Below are 18,990 nucleotides of genomic sequence, written 5' to 3' on the forward strand. Positions count from 1 at the left end.
GACCCACGGCACTTCACAGGAGTATTATGAGATAAGAAATTTGACACCGAGCCACATAAGTAGAAATTAGCGCAGGTGACCAAAGGCTTGGTCAAAGAGGTATGTTTTAAGGAGCGTAGAGGTTATGTTGCTGGACTAGTAATCCAGAGGTCTAGACTAATGAGTGGGACATGAGCTCAAATCCCACCACTGGCTGCTGGGGAATTTAAACTCAGTTAATTAAATAAATCTGGGATTTAAAAAAGATAGCTCATGTCAGGATCCGTAAAACTATCATTAAAAACCCATCTGGTTCACTCATGTCCTTTAGGGAAGGAAATCTTCCGCCCTTACCCGGTCTGGCCTGTGTGTGACTCCAGACCCACAGCAATGTGGTTGACTCTTAACTGGCCCAGTTGTTCACGGGCAATTAGGAAAGGATAATAAATGCCAGCGGTGCCCACAACAAGTGAACAAATAAAAAAAATCAGCTCACCGCTCAAACTTCTCTTTCCCAGAGGGAACATGGCCAAGTTACACAATCCCTCCTCATAATCCAATCCCTCCATCCCCACAGACATTCTGGTTGTTCTCTTCTGTATTCTTTCAATAGCTGCAATATCCTTTCTGTACTGTGGCGACCAGAACTGTACAAAGTAATCATTGCACCAATGATTTACCAAGTGGCAGGTCTATCTCACTGTTTTTGCTCAATATTGACCTTTCAAAACATCGTAAAAAGCTTCGTGGAGAGAGGCAGAGAGGTTTAGGGAGGGAGCTTGGGGCCGAGACAGCTTAAGGAAATTGGGAATGTGCAAGAGGCCAGAATTGGAGAGAAAATTGCAGAATTCTCGTGGTAGGGGGGGGCGGTTTTAGGGCTGGAGGAGGTCACAGAGAAAGGGAGGGGGGAGACCATGGTCGGTTTGAAAACGAGGATGAGAATTGTAAATTTGAGGCGTCGCTGGACCGGGAGCCAATGTCGGTCAGCGAGCACCGGGCCGATGGGTGAGCGGGACTCGGTGCGGGTTAGGACACGGGCAGCAGAGCTTCGGACGAGCCCAAGTTTGCAGAGGGAGGCCGGCCAGGAGTGCGTAGGAACAGCCGAGCCTGGAGGTACAAAAACATAGGGGAGGGTTTCAGCAGCAGATGGGCTGAGGCAGAGATGGAGAAGGGCGATGGCATGGCGCTGCAAGTAGGCAGTCTTGATAATTGTAACCTCCCTTCTCGGGCAGTCCCTCGGAGTCGAGGACGACTTGGTAATTGTAACAACGATCAGTGCAACACAAAGTAATTCATTGTACCTAAAGCACTTTAAGGCATTTCAGAGAGGCACAATAAGGCTTTATAAAAATAAATATCTTTCCTTCCTTCCTTTTTCAAATGAGTGATGCTTAATAGTGCCAGCCTTAACAGATGTTTCTCATGAATTTCTGTGACATTGGACATGGCTGAGATTGCTGTGTAATTTATCTCTGGCTCAGAAACCTTCCGTCTGGCTGTAAACACACACAAAGGGGGCCACCTTGGCAGCAATTTCCGGAGTGTCTCGAGGGTCACGTGGCCGTGAATAATGGGGAGAGTGGGAATGGATACGGCGAGATCAGGAGACGTTTGACCTTGAAGGTGGAGGAGAGAGTGAAGATGGGAGCCCGCGGTGTGTGACGGGGAAGCGGATAATTAGTGCTGATAGCTCCTGACTGCGGCTGTGGGACTCTGAGACGGCAAAGAGCAAAAACTAACACCCACCTTCCTGAGGATTAGACTGAGATGGTTTGTCAAATGAGACGCCAGCGGGGAAGCAGGCGGATTAAATCTACCAGCAGACAAAAGGACAGGAGCTGTCTCCTGCACGACTCAACACCAGTGTCTATTTTGAGGCGAGAGAATTGCAGCCTGTGTTTTGCCACGTAAGAGGACGGTCTTATATTATAGCAGTACATCATCATCATCATAGGCAGTCCCTCGGAATCGAGGAAGACTTGCTTCCACTCCTGAAGTGAGTTCTTTGGTGGCTGAACAGTCCAACATGAGAGCCACAGACCCTGTCACAGGTGGGACAGATATTCGGCGGGAGAAGGGGGGGTGGGATTGGTTTGCCGCGCGCTCCTTCCGCTGTCTGCGCCTGACCTCTTCACGCTCGGAGCGTTGAGACTCGAAGAGCTCAGCGCCCACCCAGATGCACTTTCTCCACCTCGGGCGGTCTTCGGCCAGGGTCTCCCAGGTGTCAGTGGTGATGTCGCACTTCACCAGGGAGGCTTTGAGGGTGTCCTTGTAACGTTTCCGCTGCCCACCTTTGGCTCGTTTGCTGTGAAGGAGTTCCACGTATAGCACTTGCTTTGGGAGTCTCTCGTCTGGCATGCGAACTATGTGGCCTGCCCAGCGAAGCTGATCGAGTGTGGTCAGTGCTTCAATGCTGGGGATGTTAGCCTGGGCGAGGACACTGATGTTGGTGTGTCTGTCCTCCCAGGTGATTTGCAGGACCTTGCGGAGACATCGTTGGTGGTATTTCTCCAGCGACTTGAGGTGTCTACTGTACATCGTCCATGTCTCTGAGCCATACAGGAGGGCGGGTATTACTGCAGCCCTGTAGACCATGAGCTTGGTGGCAGGTTTGAGGGCCTGATCTTCAAACATTCTTTTCCTCAGGCGGCCGAAGGCTGCGCTGGCGCACTGGAGGTGATGTTAAATCTCCGCATCAATGTCTGCCTTTGTTGACAAGAGGCTCCCGAGATATGGGAAATGGTCCACGTTGTTGAGCAGTACAACATCCCCATTGACACCTGGGAGTCCCTGGCCAAAGACCGCCCTAAGTGCAGGAAGTGCATCCGGGAGGGTGCTGAGCACCTCGAGTCTCGTCCCCGAGAGCATGCAGAAATCAAGCGCAGGCAATAGAAAGAGCATGCAGCAAAACAGTCCCACCCACCCTTTCCCTCAATGACTATCTGTCCCACCTGTGACCAAGACTGCGGTTCTCATATTGGACTGTTCAGCCACCTAAGAACTCATGCTAAGAGTGGAAGCAAATCTTCCTCGATTCCGAGGGACTGCCTATGATGATGACAGGAGATCCATCTCCCCTGTGCTCAGTGACCTACATTGGCTCTTGGTCCAGCAACGCCTCAAATAAAACATTCTCATCCTTGTGCTCAAATCCCTCTGTGACCTTGCACCTCCCTATCTCTATAACCTCCTCCAGCCCTCCGAGAGCTCTGCACTCCTCCAATTCTGGCCTGTTGCACATCGCCAACTTTAATCGCTCCATTATTGCTGGCCGTGCCCTTAGCCATCTAGTGAATTCCTTCCCTAAACCTCAACAACTCTCTCTCCTCCTTTAAGCTCCTCCTTAAAACCTACTGCTTTTGACCAAACTTTTGGCCATCGGCCCTAATATCTCCTTATGGGGCTCGGTGCCAATTTTTGTCTGATTACGTCCTCGTGAAGCGCTTTGTGTATTTCACTACGTTGAAGGCGCTATATAAATGTAGGTTGCCGTTGTTGCAGACGTGCGTGTGGATGGGACGTTGTCCAATTAGCATAATGAAGATACCCCCAATCCCAACACATCAGAAAATGGAAATAATGCTTACTGGCTCATCACACTGGTGAGGCTTTACTCAAATCCCAATCGCTACAGCGGTGTAAGCATGTTGGAATAATATTTTCTCTACAGTAGAAGTTCCCTTATCAACAATAATTTCCAACTATATTGTCCGTTTAATGTAAAAAAACATCCGAAGGTTCTTCAATGAATAAATGAACACCAAGCCAAGGTAGGAGATATTCGGAGGAGCAAGGATAAACTTGGTCAAAGAGCTGGGTTTTCAGAAAGAAGCAAGAAAGACTTGCATTTATATAGCGCCTTTCACGACCACCTCAAAGCACTTTACAGCCAATGAAGTACTTTTGGAGTGTAGTCACTGTTGTAATGTAGGAAACACAGCAGACAATTTGCGCACAGCAAACTCCCACAAACAGCAATGTGATAATGACCAGATAATCTGTTTTTTTATGTTGATTGGGGGTTAATTATTGGCCCAGATCACCGGGGATAACGCCCCTGATCATCTTCGAAATAGTGCCATGGGATCTTTTACGTCCACCTGAGGGCAGACGAGGCCTCGGTTTAACATCTCATCCAAAAGAATGCACCTCTGACAGTACAGCACTCCCTCAGCACTGCACTGGGAGTGTCAGCCTAGATTTACATGCTCAAGTCCCTGGAGTGGGACTTGAACCCACAACCTTCTAATTCAGAGGCGAGAGTGCTGCCCACTGAGCCACAGCTGACACATAAGGAGGGTCCTAAAGGAGGAGAGGGAGGTGGCGAGATGAAGAGGTTTAAGTAGGGAATTCCAGAACCTAGGACGTCGACAGTTGACTGGGCAGAAGTGGAACTTTGCCCTATAATATTGAATGTGCAGTATGCGTTATAATGTAATATAATATTTGTATAGAGTAATCTAGTGCCGGAAATTAAAAACAGATTGACAGCAGTGCTGACAGTGACCACGTTAATTCTCCATTAGCCGTGTTTACGCTGTCTACCAAGTGTTTATTACATTAACCCCTTCATGTGCTCCAGGCATAGAATATAAGAGCATACTGCTTATGCTTGAACTGTATAAAACACTAGTTAGGCCACAGCTGGATTACTGCGTGCAGTTCTGGTCACCACATTACAGGAAAGGTGATTTCACTGGAGAGGGTACAGAGGATTTACGAGGATGTTGCCAGGATTGGAGAATTTTAACTATGAGGAAAAATTGGATAGGCTGGGGTTATTTTCTATGAAACAGAGGAGAATAAGAGGAGACTTGATTGAGGTGTATAAGATTATGAGGGGCCAAGAGAGAATGGATAGGAAGTACCTATTTCCCTTAGCAGAAGGGTCAACAACCAGGGGGCATAGATAGTAACTAACTGCTAGAAGGATTAGAGGGAAGATGAGGAAACGTTTCTTCACCCAGAGGGTGGTGGGGGTCTGGAACTCACTGCCTGAAAGGGTGGTAGAGACAGAAAGCCTCACCACTTTTAAAAAGTACTTGGGTATGCCCTTGAAGTGCTGTAACCTACAGACCAAAAGTGGGATTAGGCTTTTTGGCCGGCACGGACATTGTGGGCCGAAATGGCCTCCTTCTGTGCTGTAAATTTCTATGATTCTAGCATAAGCAGCTTCAATCTAAAATGGAAGGTGTTAACCCATTTACTTCTCCAGTGCGTGCACTTCACGTTGGGTTGTGGTGGGGGCTGGTACAGGGCAGATGACAGTAAAAGGCAGCCTGATTTATAGAGTCACCACCCTCCTTTTCAGTGCCTCACAGTCTCACGGTCGGATCAGAGCCTTGTGCATGTGTGTACTGCGGGTGATAGAAACATAGAAACATAGAAAATAGGTGCAAGCCCTTCGAGCCTGCACCACCATTCAATAAGATCAAGGCTGATCATTCCCTCAGTACCCCTTTCCTGCTTTCTCTCCATACCCTCCTGATCCCTTTAGCCGTAAGGGCCATATCTAACTCCCTCTTGAATATATCCAATGAACTGGCCTCAACAACTCTCTGTGGTAGGGAATTCCACAGGTAGATGTAAAAAATCTCATGGCACTATTCGAAGAAGAGCAGGGGTGCGCGGACCCTTTAAAGCTCATTTAAAAGATCACGCATGCGCGTTTTTTCCTATTTAAAAGCCAGTGAGCGAGCTGCATGTGAGCCGCAGCTTAAGGGGAACGTTGGTCCTGGCCAATATTTATCCCTCAATCAACATCTGTGAAAACAGCTTATCCGGGACAAAATTAACAGTCACTTGGACAGGTGTGGATTAATTAAGGAAAGCCAGCACGGATTTGTTAAAGGCAAATTGTGTTTAACCAACTTGATTGAGTTCTTTGATGAGGTAACAGAGAGGGTTGATGAGGGCAATGCGGTTGACGTGGTGTACATGGATTTCGAAAGGTGTTTGATAAAGTGCCACATGATAGGCTTTCCAGCAAAGTTGAAGCCCATGGAATAAAAGGGACAGTGACAGCATGGATAATAATTGGCTAAGTGACAGGAAACAGAGAGTAGTGATGAACAGTTGTTTATCGGACTGGAGGAAGGTATACAGTGGTGTTCCCCAGGGGTCGGTACTGGGACCACGGCTTTTCTTGTTACATATTAATGACTTGGACTTTGGGTGTAAAGAGCACAATTTCAAAATTTGCAGATGACACAAAACTTGGAGGTATAGTGAACAGTGAGGAGGAGATAGACAGGCCGGTGGAATGGGCGGGTGAAATTTAACACCGAAGTGATGGATTTTGGTAGGAAGAATAAGAGGCAATATAAACTTAAGTACAATTCTAAAAGGGTTGCATGAACAGAGAGACCTGGGGGTATAGGTGCACAAATCGTTGAAGGTGGCAGGGCAGGTTGAGAAAGCGGTTATACAAAGCACACAGGATCCTGGGCTTCATAAATAGAGGCACAGAGTACAAAAGCAAGGAAGTTATGACAAACCTGTATAAAACACGGGTTCGGCCCCAACTGGAGTATTGTGTCCAATTCTGGGCACCACACTTTAGGAAGGATGTGAAGGTCTTAGAGAGGGTGCGGGAAAGATTTACGACAATGGTTCCAGGGATGAGGTACTTCGGTTACATGGTTAGACTGGAGAAGCTGGGTTGTTCCCCTTGGAGCAGAGAAGGTTGAGAGGAGATTTGATCGAGCTGTTCAAAATCATGAGGGGTCTGGACAGAGTAGATCGAGAGAAACTGTTCCCATTGGCGGAAGTGTCAGGAACCAGAGGACACAGATTTAAGGTGATTGGCTGAAGAACCAAAGGTAACATGAGGAAAAACGTTTTTACGCAGCGAGTGGTTAGGATCTGGAATGCGCTGCCTGAGAGGGTGGTGGAGGCAGACTCAATCGTGGCTTTCAAAAGGGAATTGGATAAGTACCTGAAGGAAAAAAATATGACGGGCTACGGGGAAAGGGCGGGGGAGTGGGACTGGCTGAGGGGCTCTTGCAGAGAGCCGGCACGGGCTCGACGGGCCGAATGGTCTCCTCCTGTTCTGTAACCAGTCTATGATTTTATGGTCATTTATCGCATTGCTGTTTGTGGGAGTTTGCTGTGCAAATTAGCTGCCACGTTTCTTTCATTACAGGTTGAGAGTCCGAAATCCGGAGTTCCGAAATTCGGAATGTTGCGGAATCCGGACACCGGGCTGATCCATGGTAGAGTCGTCCGGAATCCGGAAAAGGTTCTGAAATCCGGACCCGCCACCGGACTCCCCCGCTCTGCCTCCGGCGCTGGACTCCCCTCCCCCATTGGGCCGGACTCCCCTCCCCTCAGGGCTGGATGCCCCTCACCTGCCGGGCCGGACTCCCCTCCCCCATCGGGCCGGACTCCCCTCCCCCCAGGGCCGGACTCCCCTCCCCCCAGGGCCGGACGCCCCTCCCCCACCAGGCCAGACTCCCCTCCCCCCAGGGCCGGACTTCCCTCCCCCAGGGCTGGATGCCCCTCCCCCGCCGGGCCGGACTCCCCTCCCCCGCCGGGCCGGACTCCCCTCCCCCCAGGGCCGGACTCCCCTCCTCCCAGGGCCGGACTCCCCTCCTCCCAGGGCCAGACTCCCCTCCCCCAGGGCTGGATGCCCCTCCCCCGCCGGGCCGGACTCCCCTCCCCCCAGGGCCGGACTCCCCTCCCCCGCCGGGCCGGACTCCCCTCCCCTCAGGGCTGGATGCCCCTCACCTGCCGGGCCGGACTCCCCTCCCACCAGGGCCGGACTCCCCTCCCCCATCGGGCCGGACTCCCTTCCCCCCCCAGGGCCGGACTGCCCTCCCCCATCGGGCCGGACTCCCCTCCCCCCAGGGCCGGACTCCCCTCCTCCCAGGGCTGGACTCCCCTACCCCCAGGGCTGGACTCCCCTCCCCCCAGGGCAGGACTCCCCTCCCCCATCGGGCTGGACTCCCCTCCCCCCCAGGGCTGGACGCCCCTCCCCCCAGGGCAGGACTCCCCTCCCCTCAGGGCTGGATGCCCCTCCCCCCCAGGGCCGGACTCCCCTCCCCCCAGAGCCGGACGCCCCTCCCCCCAGGGCCGGACGCCCCTCCCCCACCAGGCCAGACTCCCCTCCCCCTAGGGCCGTATGCCCCTCCCCTGTTGGGCCGGACTCCACTCCCCCACTCTGCCTCCCCCACTGGACTCGCCTCCCCTTACCTCGGCCCAGACGCTTCCGGATCCAAATCCCGAAATTGGGAAATACCCGAAATGCGGAACGGCCCCGGTCCTGGGGCTTCCGGGTTTCGGACGCTCCACCTGTACAACAGTGACTACACTTCAAAAGTAATTGACTGGTTGTAAAGCGTTTTGGGATGTTCTACGGTGGTGAAGGGCGCTACAGAAAGGCAAGTGCTACTTTCCGTACCAGTGATGGTGCTTGGAGCTTGTCTGGGTGGTGAAGAGGTTAAAGTTCGCTCCTGCGGTGCGGGTGTTGTTGGTAAAATGAAGCGTTAGTGTTTGGTTACAGTGCTCTAACCGTATGTTTCTATCTCTCTCTCTCTCTCTCTCCACAGTCCCTGGAAAGCACCCGGCGTATGCTGCAGCTGGTGGAGGAGGTACAGTACCAGCAACTTTCATTGCTTTTCTACATCGGTAAATTCCTGATAAACTTAGTCAGATTCCTGTGACATTATGGGCACTGATTGGGATCATCATGGAGCAAGATGTACATACAGTGGGTCAAAATGGAAATGGTGCCCTAAAATGTCCGTTGGATTCAGTTTCCTCCTCAGCCCACCTGCTGATTAACGCCTTGCGGCAACTCTCACCCAAGTGGGAAATCCTCCTGTGTGAGCATCGGCAGACTATTCGACCATGAAGGGGGTCTTGGCCCAACTGGTTCTCACTCAACGCATTCCAGTAAGGTGGCAGTGGGATTCCTGGCTGTTTGTCCCTCTCGCTAGCCTGGAAAGGAAGCGCGAGAGAGTTGCCCCACCCCTATTGCTGCCTTAGTGGTCAGCCAATCCAGCATGGACCACTAACCCAATTGGGGACCCCCTCCCAGTGGTCCATGGCTCAACTGTGGGGCGGGAATACCTTTAAAGGAAGAGAAGCACTTCGCCCTTCCCCTTTGGCCCTCCCACAGATTTGACCCCTGACCCTTGACATCGCACCTGGCCGCTCCATCCGAGGCTGCTCGTGGCCCATTCAAGATTACGCGCATGCACTGGAGCTCCAGGGCGCTGCGCGGCTGCACACCTTCCAGGTGAGACCACACCTGGAATACTGCGTGCAGTTTTGGTTTCCATATTTACAAAAGGATACACTTGCTTTCAAGGCAGATCAGAGAAGGTTCACTCGGTTGCTTCCGGAGATGAGGGGGTTGACCTATGAGGAAAGGTTGAGTAGGTTGGGCCTCTACTCATTGGAATTCAGAAGAATGAGAGGTGATCTTATCGAAACGTATAAGATTATGAGGGGGCTTGACAAGCTGGATGCAGAGAGGATGTTTCCACTGATGGGGGAGACTAGAACTAGAGGGCATGATCTTAGAATAAGGGGCCGCCTATTTAAAACTGAGATGAGGAGGAATTTCTTATCTCAGAGGGTTGTAATTCTGTGGAATTCGCTGCCTCAGAGAGCTGTGGAAGCTGGGGCATTGAATAAATTTACGACAGAAATAGACAGTTTCTTAAATGATAAGGAATAAGGGGTTATGGGGAGCGGACAGGGAAGTGGAGCTGAGTCCATGATCAGATCAGCCATGATCTTATTGAATGGCGGAGCAGGCTCGAGGGGCCGTATGGCATACTCCTGCTCCTATTTCTTATGTCCTTATGTTCTTATTAAAGGGAACATTGGTTACAAACTAACTTCTTTACTGTCATTGCTCTACGGTTCTTTCAAAGACTATTAAATATGACTTTTTATTCTTCTATCAGTGTCAGCCTTGGCTCAGTGGGCAGCACCCTTGCCTCTGAGTTAGAAGGTTGTGGGTTCAAGTCCCACTCTAGAGTCTTTGAGCACATAAATCCAGGCGCTGCACTGTCGGATGAGACGTTAAACCGAGGCCCCTTCTGCTCTCTCAGGTGGATGTAAAAGATCTCATGGCACTATTTCGAAGAAGAGCAGGAGAGCTATCCCTGGTGTCCTGGCCACTATTTATCCCTCAATCAATGTAACAAAAAACAGATGATCTGATCATTATCACATTGCTGTTTGTGGGAGCTTGCTGTGCGCAAGTTGGCTGTCGTGTTTCCTACAATAGTGGCTACACTCCAAAAGCATTTCATTGGCTGTGAAGCGCTTTGGGACATCCTGAGGTGGTGAAAGGCGCTATATAAATGCAAGTCTTTCCACCTGTTAACATTTCCTTGACGTCTACACGCTCTGGAGGCACCTGACTGAAGAAAGGCCATCCAGCTCGATAAACTGACTCCTGCCACAGATTGTGTGTAATTTACCTCATAGAAGACTCGACTTGAACCATATAATCCACTGAGGGAATGTTCTGTGCCAATAAACCCTGATTTCCAAAGGTTAACAGCATAAAATTCTGCCGAACGCTGAGGAAGACTGGGACACCTTGTGGCACTGAGCTGTGACTGATGCGGGAAGAAGCAATGTTCATTTTCAGTTTCAAACTGGAAGCAATGCAGTTGGTATCCCATTACCTTAGATCAACAAAGGGTCATGGTTGGGGCATGAGATCCTGTGGTGAAGTCATTAGAGTGGGATAAGGCTCGTGTGGACCATGAACCAACTGGCCTGTTTGTGTGCTATTAATTCTGTGTAGCATCTCTACCTTTAACATGTGTTCTTGATTTTCTGCCTGAGCACCGCAATTATGCAACCAAAACAGGGGCTTCCAGGCTATGAGCAGTTGTGATAGATAATAGTTCATTGAGCCTTAGCTTGCCTTTAGCTGGCTCAGTTGTTAGCACCTCTCAAGTCAGAAGATCATGGGTTCAAGTCCCACTCAAGATCATCACCAAATTCCCCGCCATCAATATCCTGGGGGTCACCATTGACCAGAAACTTAACTGGACCAGCCACATAAATACTGTGGTGACAAGAGCAGGTCAGATGCTGGGTATTCTGTGGCAAGTGTCTCACCTCCTGACGCCCCAAAGCCTTTCCACCATCTACAAGGCACAAGTCCGGGGTGTGATGGAACACTCTCCACTTGCCTGGATGAGTGCAGCTCCAGCAACACTCAAGAAGCGCGACACCATCCAGGACAAAGCAGCCCGCTTGATCGGCACGCTACCCATCACCTTCAACATTCACTCCCTGCACCACCGGCGCCCCCTGGCTGCAGTGTGTACCATCTACAAGATGCACTGCAGCAACTCGCCAAGGCTTCTTCGGCAGCACCTCCCAAACCCGCGACCTCTACCCCCTAGACGGACAAGGGCAGCAGGCGCATGGGAACACCACCACCTCCACGTTCCCCTCCGAGCCACACACCATCCTGACTTGGAAATATATCGGCCGTTCCTTCATTGTTGCTGGATTAAAATCCTGGAACTCCCTCCCAACAGCACTGTGGGAGCACCTTCGCCACACGGACTGCAGCGGTTCAAGAAGGCGGCTCACCACCACCTTCTCAAGGGGCAATTGGAGATGGGCAATAAATGCCGGCCTTATCAGCGACGCCCACATCCCAGGAACAAATTTTTTAAAAATGAAACTAGGTCGACACTCCACTGAATGGCTATTGCAGTGCTGACATGTCGGAGTGGTGTCATAGGAATGAAGTGTTAAACCAAAGGCTCTTCCTATCTGTTTTTTGAGATTCAAGCAGCCATAACCGATCCATTGACGTCACGGAGAGAAGATCAGTCTGCTGGTGTCCAGGCCTATATTCCTCCCTCAGCAGTATGAAGAAGAGCTTAGCACCATCATCATCATCATCATGGGCAGTCCCTCGGAATCGAGGAAGACTTGCTTCCACTCTAAAAGTGAGTTCTCAGGTGACTGGACAGTCCAATATGGGAATTACAGTCTCTGTCACAGGTGGGACAGACAGTGGTTGAGGGAAAGGGAGGGTGGGACTGGTTTGCCGCACGCTCCTTCCGCTGCCTGCGTTTGCTTTCTGCATGCTCTCGGCGACGAGACTCGAGGTGCTCAGCGCCCTCCTGGATGCTCTTCCTCCACTTCGTGCGGTCTTTGGCCAGGGACTCCCAGGTGTCTCCAATGGCTGAGCAAGTCATGTTCTCCCTGCTTTCAAGAGCTGACTGATTACTTCCCTCTGTTCCCAACTCAATGGCCCGAGTGTCGTTGGAGAGTGAGGATGGGGGGGTTTAACATATCAGGGGCAAGTCCCCGACTGCAGCCTCCTGTCGCTGCTTGCTGCTCCAGCCCACTGACCAGGTAGTCAATCTGACCAACTGTCGGGCGGGAGTCTGCCCCAATCAGCAGCGCCTCCACATCCCCGGCCTTGTCTGGCTATCCCCCGCCCCTCAACCACCTCCCCGGTAATATCGGGGCAATAATTCTATTTATGCCTGATGTTTATGTGGGTTCAAATCCCACTCCAGGGACCTGAGCACGAAAAAAATCTAAGCTGATACTCCCAGTGCAGTGCTGAGGGAGTGCCGCACTGTCGGAGGTGCCGTCTTTCAGATGAGGCGTTAAACCGAGGCCCCGTCTGCCCTCTCAGGTGGATGTAAAAGATCCCAGGGCACTATTTCGAAGAAGAGCAGGGGAGTTATCCCCGGTGCCCTGCCCAATATTTATCCCTCAATCAACATAACAAAAAAAAAAAATTACCTGGTCATTATCACATTGTTGCTTATGGGAGCTTACTGTGCACGAATTGGCTGCCATGTTTCCCATATTACAGCAGTGACTACACTCCAAAGGTACTTCATTGGCTGTAAAGCGTTTTGAGACGTCCGGTGATCGTGAAAGGCGCTATATAAATGAACGTCTTTTTACAAAAATGGAATTAACAAGTATTCATAAAAACGCTCATAACACCTTATCACATTTTTCAGAAATGTGTTTCACCTACTGCCTCAAGGAGCTTCACAGAGCATTATCAGGACAAAATTTGGCACCAAGCCACCAAATGTGATATTCAGACAGGCGGCCAAATGCAAAGAAGTAGGTTTTAAGGAGGGACTTAATGAAGGAGACAGAGAGACAGTGAGGTTTAGGGAGGGAATTCCAGAGCTTGGGGCCCCAGGCAGCTGAAGGCATGGTCACCAATGGTGGAGCAGAGCATGTGGTGGATACACAAGAGGCCAGAATTGGAGGAGCGCTGAGATCGCGGGGGGTTGTAGGGCTGGAGGAGGTAAATAGAAGCAATTTTATGATTCTTAGAGATTTTGTGCAGTAATTGGCTCTCTGTGACTCATCTGGTTCGAGTAACTTTTCCTGTAGAATTTTTAACACATAAAAACACACATTTCTAATTGTCAGGAGACAGACTTTGTGGTGACTGAATCCATTATCCTTCGGGGATGCATATCTTTTGCAACTCGCAAAACAGCTCACATCCATTACCCCAGACAAGACTTTAATGCACATTTGTAACAGCTAATATTACACCCAGTGATGGCGTTACACAGCAACAAGCTCGTCATCTAATTAGATGCTCCTGGCTCCTTTATTCAATTAAATCAAAAATTTCATGGAACAGAATTTCATTTCACTTTGCAGCCATTCGCTGCTGGGCATTGTTGAATTAGAAAGAAGAAAGAAAGACTTGCATTTATATAGCGCCTTTCAACACCATCGAAGGAGATTACAGAGATGGGGAGGGAAGGAGGTCTCACAGTGCTTTACAGCCACTTTTGAAGTGCAAATCACTGTTGTAAATGCGGCAGCCAATTTGCACACAGCAAGCTCCCACAAATAACAATGTGATAATGACCAGATAATCCGTTTTTGTTATGTTGATTGAGGGATAAATATTGGCCCAGGACAGCGGGGATAACTCCCCTGCTCTTCTTCGAAATAGTGCCACGGGATCTTTTACATCCACCTGAGAGAGCAGACGGGGCCTCGGTTTAACATCTCATCGGAATGACGGCACCTCTGACAGTGCGTACAAACAAACGTACTATGTTTAAACAAAGGGGACTACAGTGGGATGAGGGCAGAGTTGGCTAAAGTAGACTGGGAACACAGGCTAAACGGTGGCACAATTGAGGAACAGTGGAGGACTTTTAAGGAGGTCTTTCATAGTGCTCAACAAAAATATATTCCAGTGAAAAAGAAGGGCGGTAAGAGAAGAGATAACCAGCCATGGATAACCAAGGAAATAAAGGAGAGTATCAAATTAAAAACCAATGCGTATAAGGTGGCCAAGGTTAGTGGGAAACTAGAAGATTGGGAAAATTTTAACCGACAGTAAAGAATGACTAAGAAAGCAGTAAAGAAAGAAAACATAGATTACGAAAGTAAACTTGCGCAAAACATAAAAACTGATAGTAAAAGCTTTTACCGATATATAAAACGGAAAAGAGTGACTAAAGTAAACGTTGGTCCCTTAGAAGATGAAAAGGGGGATTTAATAATGGGAAATGTGGAAATGGCTGAGACCTTAAACAATTATTTTGCTTCGGTCTTCACAGTGGAAGACACAAAAACCATGCCAAAAATTGCTGGTCATGGGAATGTGGGAAGGGAGGACCTTGAGACAATCACTATCACTAGGAGGGTAGTGCTGGACAGGCTAATGGATCTCAAGGTAGACAAGTCCCCTGGTTCTGATGAAATGCATCCCAGGGTATTAAAAGAGATGGCGGAAGTTATAGCAGATGCATTCGTTATAATCTACCAAAATTCTCTACTCTGGGGAGGTACCATCGGATTGGAAAGCAGCTAATGTAACGCCTCTGTTTAAAAAAGGGGGCAGACAAAAAGCAGGTAACTATAGGCCAGTTAGTTTAACATCTGTAGTGAGGAAAATGCTTGAAGCTATCATTAAGGAAGAAATAGCGGGACATCTAGATAGGAATAGTGCAATCAAGCAGACGCAACATGGATTCATGAAGGGGAAATCATGTTTAACTAATTTACTGGAATTCTTTGAGGATATCACGAGCATGGTGGATAGAGGTGTACCGATGGATGTGGTGTATTTAGATTTCCAAAAGGCATTCGATAAGGTGCCACACAAAAGGTTACTGCAGAAGATAAAGGTACGTGGAGTCAGAGGAAATGTATTAGCATGGATAGAGAATTGGCTGGCTAACAGAAAGCAGAGAGTCGGGATAAATGGGTCCTTTTCGGGTTGGAAATCGGTGGTTAGTGGTGTGCCACAGGGATCAGTGCTGGGACCACAACTGTTTACAATAAACATAGATGACCTGGAAGAGGGGACAGAGTGTAGTGTAACAAAATTTGCAGATGACACAAAGATTAGTGGGAAAGCGGGTTGTGCAGAGTACACAGAGAGGCTGCAAAGAGGTTTAGATAGGTTAAGCGAATGGGCTAAGGTTTGGCAGATGGAATACAATGTCGGAAAATGTGAGGTCATCCACCTTGGAAAAAAAAAACAGTAAAAGGGAATATTATTTGAATGGGGAGAAATTACAACATGCTGCGGTGCAGAGGGACCTGGGGGTCCTTGTGCATGAATCCCAAAAAGTTAGTTTGCAGGTGCAGCAGGTAATCAGGAAGGCAAATGGCATGGTGGCCTTCATTGCGAGAGGGATGAGTACAAAAGCAGGGAGGTCTGCTGCAACTGTACAGGGTATTGGTGAGGCCTCACCTGGAGTACTGCGTGCAGTTTTGGTCACCTTAAGGAAGGATATACTAGCTTTGAAGGGGGTATAGAGACGATTCACTAGGCTGATTCCGGAGATGAGGGGGTTATCTTATGATGATAGATTGAGTAGACTGGGTCTTTACTCATTGGAGTTCAGAAGGATGAGGGGTGATCTTATAGAAACATTTAAAATAATGAAAGGGATAGACAAGATAGAAGCAGAGAGGTTGTTTCCATTGGTCGGGGAGACTAAAACTAGGGGGCACAGCCTCAAAATACGGGGGAGCCAATTACAAACCGAGTTGAGAAGGAACCAGAGGGTTGTGAATCTGTGGAATTCTCTGCCCAAGGAAGCAGTTGAGGCTAGCTCATTGAATGTATTCAAATCACAGATAGATAGATTTTTAACCAATAAGGGAATTAAGGGTTAAGGGGAGCGGGCGGGTAAGTGGAGCTGAGTCCACGGCCAGATCAGCCATGATCTTGGTCCCCTGCAGTCAGAATCAGGGGAAGTCATAACGGGGAACAAAGAAATGGCGGACCAATTGAACAAGTACTTTGGTTCGGTATTCACGAAGGAGGACACGAACAACCTTCCGGTTATAAAAGGGGTCGGGGGGTCTAGTAAGGAGGAGGAACTGAGGGAAATCCTTATTAGCCGGGAAATTGTGTTGGGGAAATTGATGGGATTGAAGGCCGATAAATCCCCAGGGCCTGATGGACTGCATCCCAGAGTACTTAAGGAGGTGGCCTTGGGAATAGTGGATGCGTTGACAGTCATTTTCCAACATTCCATTGACTCTGGATCAGTTCCTATGGAGTGGAGGGTAGCCAATGTAACCCCACTTTTTAAAAAAGGAGGGAGAGAGAAAACAGGGAATTATAGACCGGTCAGCCTGACATCGGTAGTGGGTAAAATGATGGAATCAATTATTAAGGATGTCATAGCAGTGCATTTGGAAAGAGGTGACATGATAGGTCCAAGTCAGCATGGATTTGTGAAAGGGAAATCATGCTTGACAAATCTTCTGGAATTTTTTGAGGATGTTTCCAGTAGAGTGGATAAGGGAGAACCAGTTGATGTGGTATATTTGGACTTTCAGAAGGCGTTCGACAAGGTCCCACACAAGAGATTGATGTGCAAAGTTAGAGCACATGGGATTGGGGGTAGTGTACTGACATGGATTGAGAACTGGTTGTCAGACAGGAAGCAAAGAGTAGGAGTAAATGGGTACTTTTCAGAATGGCAGGCAGTGACTAGTGGGGTACCGCAAGGTTCTGTGCTGGGGCCCCAGCTGTTTACACTGTACATTAATGATTTAGATGAGGGGATTAAATGTAGTATCTCCAAATTTGCGGATGACACTAAGTTGGGTGGCAGTGTGAGCTGCGAGGAGGATGCTGTGAGGCTGCAGAGCGACTTGGATAGGTTAGGTGAGTGGGCAAATGCATGGCAGATGAAGTATAATGTGGATAAATGTGAGGTTATCCACTTTGGTGGTAAAAACAGAGAGACAGACTATTATCTGAATGGTGACAGATTAGGAAAAGGGGAGGTGCAAAGAGACCTGGGTGTCATGGTACATCAGTCATTGAAGGTTGGCATGCAGGTGCAGCAGGCGGTTAAGAAAGCAAATGGCATGTTGGCCTTCATAGCAAGGGGATTTGAGTACAGGGGCAGGGAGGTGTTGCTACAGTTGTACAGGGCATTGGTGAGGCCACACCTGGAGTATTGTGTACAGTTTTGGTCTCCTAACCTGAGGAAGGACATTCTTGCTATTGAGGGAGTGCAGCGAAGGTTCACCAGACTGATTCCCGGGATGGCGGGACTGACCTATCAAGAAAGACTGGATCAACTGGGCTTGTATTCACTGGAGTTCAGAAGAATGAGAGGGGACCTCATAGAAACATATAAAATTCTGACGGGGTTAGACAGGTTAGATGCAGGAAGAATGTTCCCAATGTTGGGGAAGTCCAGAACCAGGGGTCACAGTCTAAGGATAAGGGGTAAGCCATTTAGGACCGAGATGCGGAGGAACTTCTTCACCCAGAGAGTGGTGAACCTGTGGAATTCTCTACCACAGAAAGTTGTTGAGGCCAATTCACTAAATATATTCAAAAAGGAGTTAGATGAGGTCCTTACTGCTAGGGGGATCAAGGGGTATGGCGAGAAAGCAGGAATGGGGTACTGAAGTTGAATGTTCAGCCATGAACTCATTGAATGGCGGTGCAGGCTAGAAGGGCCGAATGGCCTACTCCTGCACCTATTTTCTATGTTTCTATGTTTCTAATGGCGGAGCAGGCTCGAGGGGCTAGATGGCCTACTCCTGTTCCTAATTCTTATGTTCTTATGTTCTTATGTGCAACACTCCCTCAGCACTGCACTGGAGTGTTAGCCTGGATTTTTGTGCTGAAGTGTTTGGCGTGGGACTTGAACCCACAAAAATAAAGGAAATACAGTTTCTATTGTTGAGAAAGTACATCCTCGAGGGGTTGTTGGGTCCAGTACACAGAGATAGCCATTCACAATGATCACATTTCGGTTCCAATGTTAGATTCACGACCATGTTTCTTCACAATTTAAGCTGCTCATACCAAGCCAAAGGGGAGAAGACCCTAGGCCGTAAACTCGCCTTGGCGATCGTGCTATCTGGACAGTGTCTCTATGGCTGCCTATTGAACCCCCCTCCCCGCCCCCACTGTCCCCTTTTCATAGTCAGTTCCACCAACAGGAATTAAACTGAATATCAGGCGGGGCGTCTAACGGGCGACCAACGCGATGCCAACCTTTTGCACCACCAGCCAAGACTAACGTCTAACCCCCCCCCCCCAACCCCCAACCCCACCCCTGCCCCGTGTTAAAACTGGTCAGAGAGACAGTCGGAAGAATGGACTGCAAGTGGGAAGTGACTGGTCAAAGGCAGAATCCCACCTCACTTCCACAGAGCACTGGACCAGCCCTGCTCAGCAGATGTTGAAGGGCAGTTTTACATCGGCTGGCCGTGCAGCCCAGTGAACGTGTCCGATCTGTCCCGAATTGGGAATGTTAATCCTGTCAGCCTGCAAACCGTCCATTCACCCTTTACTCGTTCGCTGAACCTGCCTCCACCGCACACTCAGGTGCACAAGAACATCAGGCCGTCGAACAAAATCCCACAGCCTCAGTCTCTCTCTCTCCGTCGCTTCTCCTTCTCCTTCTCTCGCTCTCTATATCTCTCTTCTCATTCCTCTTTCCTCCTGACTCTCTATCTCCATATACCTCTCGTTCTGGTTTCTTACATTACAACAGTGACTTCACTTCAAAAAGTACT

General features: G+C 49.2%; 1 protein-coding gene across 1 annotated transcript in view; it reads left to right on the plus strand.

The window, feature by feature from the left end:
- The window catches only part of LOC139239099 (synaptosomal-associated protein 25-like), a 111,113-nt gene that overhangs the window by 55,989 nt on the left and 36,134 nt on the right, over window positions 1-18,990 (plus strand). Inside the window, exon 3 of the mRNA XM_070867623.1 lies at window positions 8,529-8,570. Within this exon, the coding sequence (XP_070723724.1) occupies window positions 8,529-8,570 (42 nt within the window). The remainder of the gene's footprint in view (window positions 1-8,528; window positions 8,571-18,990) is intronic.

The sequence above is a fragment of the Pristiophorus japonicus genome, chromosome 26, assembly GCF_044704955.1.
Source record: "Pristiophorus japonicus isolate sPriJap1 chromosome 26, sPriJap1.hap1, whole genome shotgun sequence".
NCBI classification, from domain to species: Eukaryota; Metazoa; Chordata; class Chondrichthyes; family Pristiophoridae; genus Pristiophorus; species Pristiophorus japonicus.